The sequence below is a fragment of the Moschus berezovskii genome, chromosome 4, assembly GCF_049115385.1.
Source record: "Moschus berezovskii isolate FMDL1 chromosome 4, NW_MosBer_1.0, whole genome shotgun sequence".
Classification (NCBI taxonomy): Eukaryota; Metazoa; Chordata; class Mammalia; order Artiodactyla; family Moschidae; genus Moschus; species Moschus berezovskii.
The window spans coordinates 6,854,281-6,869,001 of NC_142463.1; the positions used below are offsets into that span (position 1 = coordinate 6,854,281).

A 14,721-nucleotide genomic window follows, 5' to 3' on the forward strand; every position below is an offset into this window, starting at 1 on the left:
GTTACATGAATATTTTGATGTAATGCCAGATGGGGGTCATAGCCCAGAGCTGTGGGCTCAAAAAGTGAAAGTGAAAGTCGCTCAGTCGTGTCTGACTCTTTGCGACCCCATGGACTACGCAGTCCTTGGAATTCTCCATGCCAGAATACTGGAGTGGGTAGCCTTTCCCTTCTCCAGGGGATCTTCCTAACCCAGAGGATCGAACCCAGGTCTCCCGCATTGCAGGCAGATTCTTTATCAGCTGAGCCACCAGGAAAGCCCAAGAATACTGGAGTGGGTAGCTTATCCCTTCTCCAGTGTATCTTCCCAATCCAGGAATCGAAATAGGGTCTCCTGCATTGCAGACAGATTCTTTACCAGCTGAGCTATCAGGGAAGCCCAGAACAACCATTACAACCATCTTCCAAGACAGTGTTCTGATCAGTTAGCCTAAGGATAGCAAGGGGGCTGTTTTCAAGTGCCCAGACAGGGATTAACAAAGAAAAGGCCTCTGCTTGAGCCCAAGAGGAATCCAGGAAGCCCCCCTGGGAAGGGAACTCCTCCAGCTTTTACACTAAGTGCTGAAGGCAACAGTGGGCTGCTGCCGGCCCAATGGCTCAGGCCTTGTGGGGAAAACACTCAGGCTCAAGTCTCGAATGGATACAGCAAGCTGGACGGCAGTGTGGCCAGCACCGCAGATGCTGAGCTGCCCAACTTGCACCTCCTCGACCCAAAAATCACAGGCCAGGCTCCTGTCCCCCTCAGCTCCAGATTCTATCATTTTATGATTGTCAAGGGCATAATGAATTACAAACGGATACAGTCCTCAAGAATGGCTTTGGAGAATACCTGGAGGAGGAAATGGCAACCCACTCCAGTATTCTTGCCTGGAGAATCCCATGGCCAGAGGAGCCTGGCGGGCTGCATGCAGTCCATGGGGTCGCAAAGAGTCTGACACAACTGAGCACACACATACACACACACTCACAGCACACAGACTCAGGCAAGCTCTAAGCACTATTCCACTTTGCCTGTTGAGATCTGCTGCATTCACGTCACTCAAAGTCCACAGCACTGGGAGCCGTCGGCCTTTTCATTTAATCATTGTAGATGTTATATCAATGGTCAGTTTTTACAGGGGCTGCCCAGCATTCAACATAAAGGTTGATAGGAGAGGCTATCACTGTCAAATAGAACCCCAGCCATCTCATTTCCTCCCAACTCTTGCTTCAAGTCTGGAACTTGGTCCTCCCTTCTCTGCCCTCACAAGGATACATAATCACTCTTCTTGACATCTCTCTCAGCAAGCTCAGACTTGGAGACTTCTGGCAGCCTGACATGGTCCAGCTTCTCTTAAGCAATACAGGTGTCTGGATCCCTAATTCCTTTTCAGGACCCCCGTTAGAGCCAGTGATGGTGGAGGGAGGGGAGTGGCTGCACATTCCCTCTTTAAGGCCTAGAGGGACCAATGGCCACATGACCTCCGTGGCCCACACACCTGACGCAGAACAGACGTAATCTATGTGATGAACACATCGCTAACTTGACATTCACCATTAACACTTCCCTAGTGGCGTCCCTAGTGGCTCAGCTGGTAAAGCATTTGCTTGCAATGCGGGAGACCTGGGTTCAATCCCTGGGTCGGGAAGATCCCCTGGAAAAGGACATGGCAACCCACTCCAGTACTCTTGCCTGGAAAATCCCAGGGATGGAGGAGCCTGGTGGGCTACAGTCCATGGGGTCGTACAGCTGGACATGACTGAGCGACTTCACTATTAACACTTCACCCTGAGTAACAGAACAGGAAGCTAAGCTTCTCACTGGTGACCGAATAATGAACTAAAAGCAGAAAGAATCCTGTTCTTTTCATCCATGGAACAAACCCAGGAAGGGCCAGGCACTGAGACAGACACAGTCTCTGCCCTCCAGAGCTTACAGTCTGGAAGGAGAGGAGGCTGTGGCTGTGAAGGGGGTTCATGGGGTCGCTATGCACAGCAAGGAGGGCACGTGGACCACTCAGGCCAAGGCTGCTGCTGGGCTCCTTAGAGGACAAGCAGGAAGGAGGAAGCCATCAAGATGGAACAGGTGATGCTGGCAGAGCGGTGACATGTGCAAACGTGTCAGGCAGGACAGATCACCCCATGCAGGGGTGCACAGGTGGGAGGCCTGGAGACGGAATCCTGAAGGTGTTTTCAAAGCTCAGGTCACAGACGGCCTTGGAGGGGGTTGAAATTTACCCCAAACACCATGGGGAAATACTAACATACTTCCAGAATTCTCAGCAAAGCAGTGACATTTTGGAAGCACCTGGACTAGAGGCGGATGTCTCTGCGCACCTGAAGGTCAGGTGACCACTCGCTGCTCAGTGCCACGGACGCGTGATGTCCCCAGAGGCGTGAGTCCCCCCACCCAGCCTCACTCAAGGACAGGCCACTGACCAACAGAGAAAGACGACCCTCGATTACAATCCTGGTGCCCCTCACGGCTCTGTGTGACAACTGACTGATTTTTTTTTAATTATAGAAGTAATATGTGATCATTGTGATGAGGGAAATATATACTTGATTTTTTTTAAAATTTCTTGTTTTTTTATTGTCAGAAAATAAGATTATACCCTAAAATAAGTCTGAACTTTGCTTTTTATTTTTAGCAAAATATCCTTCCAAGTCAATAAAGAGAGACCCCGCCTTTTCTTTTTAAGGGCTGCATAATATTCCATGGTGTGGCTAGAATATGTTTTTTTCTGTCATCACCTTATTGACAGGCATCAAATGATGATCTAATAAATGCTCTTACATATGTACCTTTAGTAAAGATTCCCAGACATGAAGGAGTTGGGTCAAAGGTTTGTATATTTTTAATAGCTATTTTAAGATCACTCTCCCAAAAGCTAGAGACAATTCAGACTCCCAGAACCGCCCCCAACCCTTCTTGTGATGTCTGTTCACCTGATGCACCCTAAACCAGCACCTCGCTCTTGCCTTCATCTGACCTTTCCCGCAACAAGGGTGAGCCCCTTTCCCTATGATTCAGTTCAGTTCAGTCGCTCAGTCGTGTCCGACTCTCCGTGACCCCATGAATCACAGCACGCCAGGCCTCCCTGTCCATCACCACCTATGATTAGGGACCATTTAAATTTCTCTGAATTGCATTCCCTCTGTCCATTTTCTACTGGCTCATCTTTCTTTTACCAGTGTGCAGGAGCCCATTCTATCTTAAGAATTAGAAGCCTTTGCTCACTGGGGTCAAATAAACTCAGGTTATAGCTTACAGGGACACACTATATTTGCAATATAGACCCTTCAAGGCCCCCTCCCTACTCTAGACCACCAGTGCCCTAGAGACCTCTATCATGCGCTCCTCAAGGGGGACCTATGCTGCCTCCCTCCCAGTGCCTCCAGCCCAGCCAGCCAGTGCGTCTCCGGGCATGCCCAGCGCGTCACCGAGCACGCCCAGCACCTCACCGAGCACGTACCCGAACATGGCGACCAGCAGGTTGACCAGCAGGATGTTGGTGGACAGCATGTAGATGCACACCAGGGGGATGGTGATCCACTCGGGGAAGCGGGGCAGGTTGTGCTCGTCCAGCTCCACGCACAGGGGTTTGGACTCGTTCCCAGTGAAGGTGCAGTGGGAGAAGTCGTACGTGGTACCTGAGGATGCAGCAACCAACAGGCAAGGTGAGGACACTCGGAAGGGCCGCACTAAGGCACCCCAGCGGGACACGAGGGGACGATCGTGCATTGCGTTGGGCACTGTTCCACGGCACTCTGCCCAACTGGGCATAAGCCTCAGAATTCATTTCATTCACTGACTGATACTGTGCTGAAAGAACGCCACGTGCAGCAACGTGGAAAGACCTGGAGATTATCACACTAGGAGAAATAAGTCAGAAAGAGAAAGACAAGTGTCATATGATGGCACTTATAGTGAGAGTCTCTCAGTCGTGTCTGATCCTTTGCGACCCTATGGACTATACAGTCCATGGAACTCTCCATGCCAGAATACTGGAGTGGGTAGCCGTTCCCTTCTCCAGGGGAATCTTCCCAAACCAGGGATAGAACCTGGGTCTCCCACATTGCAGGCAGACTCTTTACCAACTGAGCCACAAGGGAAGCCCCATCACTTATATGTGAAATCTAAAAAATGGTAAAAAATGAACTTATCTACAAAACAGAAATAGTCACAAGTATAGAAAACAAACACGGCTACCAGGGAGGAAACGGTGGCGGGGGTGGGGTGTGTGCTAAACTGAAAGGCTGACACGCATCTGTGTGACAGGCGTTAGCAGCCTAGAATGGGGCCCTGGAGAAAGTCTGGGTCTGGAAGGGAAGATGAGGACTTTTGCCTGGGACTCTTAGAGAAGGCAGTGGATGTAAGCATCTGGCCCTCCAGGAGGCACTCTGGACTTGAGGCCCTCCTCTGAGCATGCGAGTTTGGCCCTGCTGGTTGGTGAGATGCCCGTCAGAGAAGATGGTGCTGCACCCACGCTGCCTGCAACAGAACTCAGAGAGGTGCCCACTGTATCCCGGGTCACACAGCCCACGAGAGGTGGGGCCAGGACTCGGACACTGCCTGCCACCACGAACCGCCTCCCGTGGGACTAAGGCCACCAACACATAGGACTGTCGGGAGGACAAAACACACCCACTTGTGTAAAGTGGCAAGTATGGAGTGCAGATTGGGAAAGAATAACAAGGCGCCTTCCCACCAGCGCATGGAAAAGAGTTGTTTCCACGGTCTTGGAAGAGACTGCGGCAGGAGACGCCAGAAAGACCACCTGAGGCTGTGGGGATAGCTGAGAACATGCCAGGAGCTGGGAGACGCAAGCCCAGGGCAGGGCGAACACCAGGGGATTCCCGGTGTCTGGGGCAGAACAGAACGCGATGAGCCCACGCTACCGCCAGCATCACAAAGACGTTCCACAGTTTATCCAAAACACACACCAGTTTGCACATGCCCCACGCCTTCCTTATGCCAGCTGGCTGTGATCAAATTAATGCCATCTCTGCTACCATTACCCGGCCTCCAGATAGTTGGCAGTGAGCTCATACCAGAAGCTTAAATTCCGGGTTCCAGGGCAAAATTTTTCACTATTGCACTTTTTGAAATAAATGGGTGCCCTGTCACTCCGGACAGACCCACAACACTCGTTTCTACACCGGTGAGGGTTCTGGCTGTCATCGGTCATGCCACTGTCAGAAATTTGAGAAACACTCTTTTTAAGAAGGTTTAGAAATTTCAGGCTGAGATGCTGGGGACAAGCTTGCCAGGGTACATAAGATCCCGCTCAGGAGAAGGAAAAAGTTTTGAGGGTTAGTGTCCACTGCCTGATGTTGGCCGGACTCCAGCAGACTGTTCCTAGGACAGGTCTCAGGCTCGAACCAGGAAGCCCTGGAGACTCCCTGGGGGCCGGTGCTGGATGCATCTTCCACCTCCCAGCTGTCCCCCCCGGACCACATCAGGCTCACCGTCCACATCGCTGGGCACTTGGCCAAACATGGCCAGGTAGGGCTCATAGATGACTGAGCGGAAGATCCACCTCCAGCGATGCTCGTTCTGTCTAAGGATCCCCTGCCTGGCCACGCCGAAGGCCACCATCCACACGGCAAAGAGGAACAGGAAGAAGAACACATCGATCAGCTGTCGAGGGAGGAGGACAGGACAGCAGAGTCAGGACTGCACCAGGGCGGCTCGACTGCCCCGCTGACCACGGAGAAGGGCAGAGGGGCCCCAGGCACCTAAGGCAGCCAACATCATCCTCTCACCAATGTTTAAACATGGCCATCATCACCCCTGGGTCTCGGGGCATCCACTGATGGACACATCTTTGTCTGCAGGTCCCCAGGCCAGCTCAGCAGCAGAGACTTTCTGAATGAGACCAGCCTGGGAGCAGAAGAGACCCCAATTCCGCAGCGGCCCCCTTCTCTCCAGCTGACCCCTGAGCTATTGCTTTTTTTTTTTTTAAGAAAATAAAAGCTCTCCTTTTTAAACAACAATGCACCATTTTATTGTTTTTAATGTTCTGCACACATAGCATGACTTCATGGTGACTCGATGCCCCAGATATGCTTTGAATTAAAACCACAAACTCAAAGGAGCTCAGCGCTGGAAAGGAACCTCGCGATGAGCTCATTCAAACGCCCATCTGATTTAAAGACAAAAACACGGAGGTTTGGGTCACGTGGAAAACGAGCTGGAGAAGCAACGTGGTCAGTGTGCAATTATCTTTCTGTTATCTGGCCCCATGAAATGGGTCTGCGGTGCTTCCCTGAGGTCTGCATTACGTGGTTATAAGATTAAAGTTCCAGACCTCGCTGTGCTTCTAACTAGTGAGTTGTTTGCATGTCTCCAGACAAACATGTGAACCTCCCAAACCCAACTGTCCACATCTATGAAATGGGTGTAAAAGTCCCTATCGCACGCGTGCTCAGTCATGTCCAACTTTGGGACCCCACGGACTGTAGCCCACCAGCCTCCTCTGTCCACGGGATTCTCCAGGCAAGAATATGGAGTGGGTTGCCATTTTCTATTCCAGGGAATCTTTTCCACACAGGGATTGAATCTGAGTTTCTTGCATCTCCTGCATTGGCAGGTGGATTCTTTACCACTGTGCCACCCCTGCTGCTGCTGCTGCTAAGTCGCTTCAGTCGTGTCCGACTCTGTGCGACCCCATAGATGGCAGCCCACCAGGCTCCCCTGTCCCTGGGATTCTCCAGGCAAGAACACTGGAGCGGGGTGCCATTGCCTTCTCCAGTGCCACCCCTAGTGAATACTTAAGACTCAAGTGAAAGCACTTGGTAATATGGACGGTCTAAACAGAGATCTTTACTAGCAATGTGCTGAGCTATGCAGTTTGCTCCCAACAGTCATCTTTCATTAAATTTTAACCTGGAAGGGGCACCTGAGGAAAACAGATCAGAAACACAAATGCTGCTGATTCTGAAATACAACTATCACTGTGGAGAAAAAGGAACCCTGGGCATAGTCAGCAGATGGACAACTAACCACAAATACTCATTAGTCTTACCATCCTCTGCAGCATTATAATCTTGGGTCCTAAATTTCTGCTGACCGTGAAAATGTGAATCAACCTTAGGGTGAATATAATGTAATCCAGGCAAAAAATCACTCGTCCCGAGTACAGTGAGGTTTTGTTAGAATGGTGGAGCCTGTGGAAAGAAGGGGAAAGAATTTGTGAGATGCTGACAAAACACTTCAAAGCTGTGCTTTTGTATCACTTTTACTTATTTCTGGATTTTATTTGCTAGTATTTTTTTTTTATTTTACTGAAGTGCAGTTGATTTATAATCAAAGTTTTACTTTTCAAAATAACCAAACATGAAGAAACAGCCAAAAGCCTGGGAACTGAAAGTGGAAACAGACCAGGGTCTGCACCTACCCTTCAGTCACTGAAAACCAAAGGTCACGTGCACTGCCCTCATGGAATCCAGGAGAGATGAGGACATCACACACAGCAGAGCTTTCAAGATTCCCAAGTCCTAAATACTCTAGTCCTTCAGCCTAAATACAGTAAGTCCTCTACACATGAACCTTCAAGGTATGAACTTTCAAAGATGCAAATATGGGTTCCCATGCTCAATTATGTAAGTTAGTTCAGCTGTCTGGTGTACACTGTCAAGAGCACGCATCCTCTAGAACTGTACTTTGGGTACTTCACTGTACAGTACTGTGTAGCATGGACTTCCCAAGCAGCTCAGCAGTAAAGAATCTGCCTGGCAATGCAGGAGATGCAGGTTCGATCCCTGGGTCAGGAAGATTCCCTGGAAAAGGAAATGGCAACTGGCTCCAGTATTCTTGCCTGGGAAATCTCGTGGACAGAGGAGCCTGGTGGGCTACAGTCCATGGGGCCGACAAGAGTCAGACACGACTTAGTGACTAAACAACAGTGTCTAGTATAGTAGTACTGTAACTTTATTTCAAGCCTAGGATGTCCAGAAGGAAGTGTAAAAGCAGCAGAGATATAGCTGGTTCTACGGTAATTTTCAAGGTACCATTCTGTAAGATCAAAAATGTTTCATTTTTTGTGTTTGCTTTTAACGTATTATTTGTGTGAAAAGTACTATCAATCTATTATAGTACAGGACTATATAGCAGATTGTGTTACATGGGTCCCTAGGCTAACTTTGTCAGACTTAAGGAACACACTCCCCAAACATAACACGTTTGAATGTAGGGGATTTATTGTACTACTGTAGGACCCAATCCCATCGTCGCTAACTTCCCTGCTCACAAGGCTTCCACAGTGATGCCAACCACTTGGCACCTGAGCCTGCCAGGTTCCCCCCCAGTGAAACTTACCTCATTTGCACCAGATCATTTGATTAACTAACCATCTGCTAGCATGTTCATTGAAAACCTTGTGTGCTTTTTAACTGGAATGATCCAGAAGTCATGTCCAACCATGATCTAAAAGCTGGGCCTTTAACCCAAGCAGAAAGGGAGGTTTTGAAGGAGGAAATTGAGCTTTACCCATTTCACATCATAGCGTGAGCACTCACTATAAAGCTTCTCATTCTAAGTGGGTGTAAATACGAATAGTCAAGCTCCTCTGCTCCATCGGAACCACGAGCTTCACCTTGAAGCTACTGGGGAGGCAGGTCTGGATGGAGCAGGACTGGGCAAGAGGGTTCACAGTTTGGGTACACCCCAATATCCCTAGCAGGTGCAGCACGTTGCTTTTCCCCTCCAAACACAATTTCCAACTGGCTGTTCTAATCACAAGCTCTGAGACTGAGGAAACCTTGCAGCTGGGAGGTCAGGCTCCAGAACCAACATTTGAGTTGAAGTTAAATGCATGTTAGATTATATGGCCTCAAAGGAAAATGCTGTGTGATATTTACAGCCTCATCATTCTCTAGGGCCCTCAATTTCTAATTTCCTCTCCCCAAATTCCATAAGCACAAAGAGAAAAATCACGAAGAACCCGTTTCCGATTACAAATCACCAAGAGGCGGGATGAGAGGAGACACAACTTTGTATCAACCAGGCTGTGTCTCCAAGAGGCAGAGACAATGGGCATTTGTAATAATCTCTAAATGGGGGGGACCGGAGGGTTCATAGCAACTGGGCAGCCCCAGACTGGGTCAGCCTCCAGCCACGTGATAGGAAGAACTGTAAGCAAACCAATTCTGGGGTTCAGAGGGACTGCTGTAGTAAGAAAACATTTTTTTAAAGGAATAGCAACCGCTTTTCTGAATGGTGTTCTGGAGATAGTCTATTCCCTCATAGCTCAGTTGGTAAATCATCTGCCTGCAATGCAGGAGACCTGAGTTCGATTCCTAGGTCTAAATGGGTGGAAGATCCCCTGGAGGAGGAAATGGAAACCCACTCCAGTATTCTTGCCTGGAGAATCCCATGGACAGAGGAGCCTTGCAGGCCACAGTCCACAGGATCGCAAGAGTCGGACACGACTTAGTGACTAAACCACCACCACTATACTCATAACGTTGTTGTTGTTGTTTAGTCGCTAAGTCGTTATTTGACTCTTTGTTACCCCATGGACTATGGTCCACAGGCTCCTCTGCCCATGGCATTTCCCAGACAAGAATACTGGAGTGGATTGCCATTTCCTCCTCCAGGGGATCTTCCCGACCCAGGGATCGAACCCCTGTCCCCTGCATTGCAGGTGGATTCTTTAGCACTGAGCCACCAGGGAAGCCCTGTATTCATAAAATATCAGGGCCATATTTCATCCTCTCTCACTTATCTCGGGCTTGAAATGTCTTTCCTCCACCTTTCCACCTGAGCGAATCCCCAAACACCTGACACTTGAAAATGTGGTGAGGACTACTTACCGAAACACAATTCCCGCTATGAAGTAGAAAAGCCCGAGAGAATCCATGACATTCCACAGGTCGGTAAAGTAATTCACACCGTTCACGTACCACTGCAGGGCAGAGGGACAGAAAGGACATAGCAGCTGGAACATCAGCTGCATCCAGGTTTATTCACACTCACACGATTCTCTCCAGATCCATTTTGAGTCCATGATGTACCAAGTACGCCCTGCAACTGCCCCCTGTGATTCCCGGGGGATTGGAAAGGAAGGTTGCATGCTTGCTGTTCTGTTGTTCATATGTTGCTAACAAAGTCAAGGAAAAAAAGACACACGGATCCTCACTGTTCTTTAAAGAGGAACCTGCAGAGCCTGTGTGGGCCAGGTTGGAACCCTCCCCCAACCGCCATGTACAGTGGTGTAGGCTGTGCACTGAACGACTCCTCAAGGGTGTTACCCAAACCGCTGTCATCACAGATTCGTGCGTTTACTATAAATATTTTCTGACACATGACAATAAAACATCTTGAAAAATGGGACTTTTTTAGAAGATTTAAAAACCCTTATTTGCACGCAGGTGCTATACATGGCACCTAAGAGAACAGATGTGGTCACAGAAATTAATGACAGGAACCATGTGTCTCAAGGATCTTGAGCATCTTTTTGTCATGATGTATGTATATCAATCATGATTTCTCAGAAGAAAGCAGGTCAGGAAAACACTAAAAGAGGGACAAGATTATCCATTCGAAGAGGCTGCATCTGGACTGCCTCTCTGGCAATCCATCCACTAGATTTGGGAGATTCCAGGGAGGTCATCTCACCCGTCATTTGCTCATCCATTCAGAACATATTTATCGAGAGTCCACAGGATTACAAATACCTGTGCTGGACTCCTAAGACACAAAGACATCAGATTGGGTGCAACGTGGACTCTCAAGGAATCCACTGGGCCATGGGAAAGACAGATGTTAAACATGTTTAAAATGAAACGTGATAAGGGTCGGAGGGGAGGTAAGACCAAAGGTCCCAGTGAGTCAGATAAGGAAACCACGTACCTGCCTTACTCAAGAAGAGGAAAATAACAACAAAGACGCGTCATCAAAGGAACATGGCACTTCTCAAATCCACTACATGAACTCACCACCACGGGCCACCGCTACCCAGATATCTCCTTTCCTACTCTGCACCTGAAACAAAGGCCTAAGAACAAGAAACAAAGGCACTCGCCCAACGACAGAAAGCCAGCAAGCGGTGGGTCTTGGGGTTCTGCAATCCAGTTTCCTCTCTCCAGCATCACCCTGCTTCTTTACACTCCACGGGGATCCCCCAGTCTTAGACTTGGGAGAGATTCAAGAAACAGTATCAGTTTCTCAAGAAGCCCTTCTCTTCACTCGTTGATAAATGCAAATGGCAAGTTTAGTGGGCAAGGGGGTGAGAACGTTATGAAATCAAGCACCAGCAAAGTATTACAATCCCCCAGGTGTACCGGGAGAAGGGGTAGTTAGGGAGTTTGGGATGGATAGGTACACACTGCTATATTTAGAAAGGATACCCAACAAGGACCTATCATATAGCACATGGAACTCTGCTCAATGTTGTGTGGCAGCCTGGATGGGAGGGAGTTTGGGGGAGAATGGATACATGTATATATACACAGCTGAGTTTCTTCACTGTTCAGCTGAAACTATCACACATTGTTAGCTGGCTATGTGCATGCGTGCTCAGTCGCTTCAGTCGTGTCTGACTCTGTGACCTCATGAACTGCAGCCCGCCAGGCTCCTCTGTCCATGGGATTCTCCAGGCAAGAATAGTGGAGTGGGTTCCCTCTCTTCTCCAGGGGATCTTCCCAACCCAGGGATTGAACCTGGGTCTCCTACATCTCCTGCATTTGACTGGTGGGTTCTTTACCGCTGAGCCACCAGGGAAGCCCTTAATTGGCTATACCCCAATACAAAATAAAAACTTTAATTAAAAAAAAAAAAAGAACACGGAAAAAAAAATCCCCCAGATGTAAGCACCCTGATCTGACCCTGTTCCCCTGTGGGGTGGCAGATCTCATGGGCTCAGATCTCTAACGGTCCATTGGGTGACCCCAGTGACATGGATCACCACCCGACCAGGGCAAGATGAGGGTGGTTGGGACAGGCTCTACCTACCACCTACTTCCCTCTCTGAGACCTTGGCCTGCGAGGCAGGTAGACACGGGGCAATAGGGCAGCGCCAGCCTGGCTCAGCCTCTGAACTCATGATGGGAGGGACAGTAAGTAGATCAATTCTGCGGCTGGGAGACACTGTTACAGTAAGAAGACATTTTTAAAAAGGAACAGCAGTCTCTTTTCTGAATGGAATGCCAGGGTCAGGCTACATTCATAAAATGCCATATTTCACCATCTTTCTCAGGACTGGGGGATATAAGGGCCTGAAGAATGAGTGTGCTCTCCATGAAGGGATGCTGGGACTTGCCTCATTTTAAATAAACATTCACAGACTGCTTAATAGACCTAAGAGCTATTTAGCAACTAACTCTGTTTGCACTTATTGATTGCCTTGGTTAAAAATTCCAATTAACAGAGCAACCTCTGCCACCACCATCCCCCCACGGGCAAGGGGACCCAGGCAGACATGAGGAGCATGCGTTTGACACCCAGACACGATCTGAAACAGGTAACATCCCGCCTGGTTTTCATTTTCACTAACAAGTGTGAATTGGGTTAATTAAGACAGCACCAGCCTAGCAGAACTGATGGTTTGTGGAAACCAACCGCATGGAGGATTGAGCCTGAGACTGCAGACCCGAGGGGAAACAGCGACCTCTAGTGTCAGAGTCCTGTAATGACAAGAATCAGCAAGGCTGGCTGGCATCGCAGACTGGCTCACAGACCACACAATCAGAGCGGCTTTCGGACGGCAGGGCTGGCCTGGGCCCCACGCTCCTGACCCTAAGCATGTCCTTCACCATTGCCTTAATACGCAAGGTTGCTGGATTCAAACTGCTCCTTCAAGAAGAATTTTTACAGGATGAACCTAGAGCCTGTTATACAGAATGAAGTCAGAAAGATAAAAACAAGTATCGTATATTAATGCATATATATAGACTTTCCCCGATGGTTCAATAGTAAAAGAATCTGCCTGCAATGAAGGAGACGCAGGGGATGTGAGTTTGATCACAGAGTCAGGAAGATCCCCTGGAGGAGGAAATGGCAACCCACTCCAATATTCTTGCCTGGAAAATCCCATGGACAGAGGAGCCTGGAGGGCTAGTCCATTGGGGTTGCAGAGTCAGACATGACGTGACTGAACATGCACACGTACAATGCACATCTGTGGAATCTAGAGACACGGTACTGATGACTCTAATTGCAGGACAGGAATGGAGGCTCAGACACAGAGCACAGACTTGTGGACACACTGGACAAGGATGGGGGTACAAACTGAGAGGGTAGCGTTGACATGCATACAACACCACGCGTAAAATAGATAGCTAGCGGGAAGCTGCCGTGTAACAGGGAGGTCAGCTCGGTGCTCTGTGATGACCTAGAGGGGTGGGATGGACAGGTAGAAGGGAGGCTCAAAAGGGAGGGAAGGTATTTATACTGATAGCTGATAGTAGGAAAGATGCCCGTTTATGGATGGGAAACCAGAAGATCAAAGAAATTCAGTCACTACCATGCTATTGAGAGTCTCTTGGACTGCAAGGAGATCAAACCAGTCCATCCTAAAGGAAGTCAGTCTTGAATATTCATTGGAAGGACTGGTGCTGAAGCTGAAACTCTAGTACTTTGGCCACCTGATGGGAAGAACCAACTCACTGAAAAAGACCTCGATGCTGAGAAAGATTGGGGGCAAGAGGAGAAGTGGACGGTAGAGGATGAGATGGTTGTGTGGCATCACTGACTCAGTGGACATGAGTTTGAGCAAACTCCGGGAGACAGTGAAGGACAGGGAAGTCTAGCGTGCTGCGGTCCATGGGGTCACAAGGTCACAAAGAGTCAGACATGACTGAGAGACTGAACAACCACCATGCTGTTTGCAGTTCCTGCCGGCTTTCCCTTTCTCGCTCTAGTTTTTGTGCTCAGGACTTATTTCCCTGCTGGGCATCCCCCATCCACAGAGGACAAGAGGTCTGCTAGCTTCCAAGATGGCCTGAGACTCAGGGCTTTCCCTTGCAGCCAGACAAAGTCCCCCAAACTCACCCTGTCATCCTCTTCCTCTGTAGTAGCTAAGCTTTCTCTTTGATGTGGCCTTGAAAGGTAGTCAACCACGCCCAGGAGTGGAGCACAGGGAGGGAGGCAGTGCCCCAGCCCCCGACCCCACTGGTCTATGAGGAAGCATGTGTGACCCTGGGCAGTGCCAACTCCCATGACAACACAACTCAAGAGGTGCGAGTTTAACTTGGTTAACTCTCACGATGGCCCATTTCTGTTTTAATTGTTGACTCTCCTTCCATCTTTCCCTGATTCTCTCATGCAGGTATTTTCCTACCCTGGCTGCTGATATGCAGTTAAATCTCAAAAAAAGAGAGAGAGAGAGAGAACTAACAAGTAAAGACAGCACTGACAGACTGCATGGAAAGAGTTGTGGGTTGAACCGTGTCCCCTCCAAACTGATGCTTCCAAGGAATACCCCCCAGCACCTTGTTTGGAAGTAGAGTCCTTGCGGGTGTGGATTAGTTAAAACGAAGTCACACCGGAGCAGGATGGGCCCCTGACCCAATGATTAGTGTCCTCATGACCATGGGAGGCTGGCACAGAGATGCTCACGTGGGAAGAAGGTGGTGTGGGCATGAGGACAGGGGTCAAACAACACATCTACAGCCAATACAACCAAGGAGCCAGCAAAGATGGCCAGCAAATCTCCAGGAACTAGTGGGGGGCCTCAAACAGGTTCCACTCACGTTCTCAGAAGGAACCAACCTTGCCGACAACCTGATCTCAGACTTC

The 14,721-nt window shown here is 49.1% G+C and overlaps 1 protein-coding gene across 1 annotated transcript in view; it reads right to left on the reverse strand.

The window, feature by feature from the left end:
* The window catches only part of TRPM8 (transient receptor potential cation channel subfamily M member 8), a 78,317-nt gene that overhangs the window by 20,631 nt on the left and 42,965 nt on the right, over nt 1-14,721 (reverse strand). The window contains exons 17-20 of the mRNA XM_055402424.2: nt 9,798-9,889; nt 7,010-7,151; nt 5,451-5,622; nt 3,455-3,632 (exon numbers count right to left, since the gene is read on the reverse strand). Coding sequence (XP_055258399.2) covers nt 3,455-3,632; nt 5,451-5,622; nt 7,010-7,151; nt 9,798-9,889 — 584 coding nt within the window. The remainder of the gene's footprint in view (nt 1-3,454; nt 3,633-5,450; nt 5,623-7,009; nt 7,152-9,797; nt 9,890-14,721) is intronic.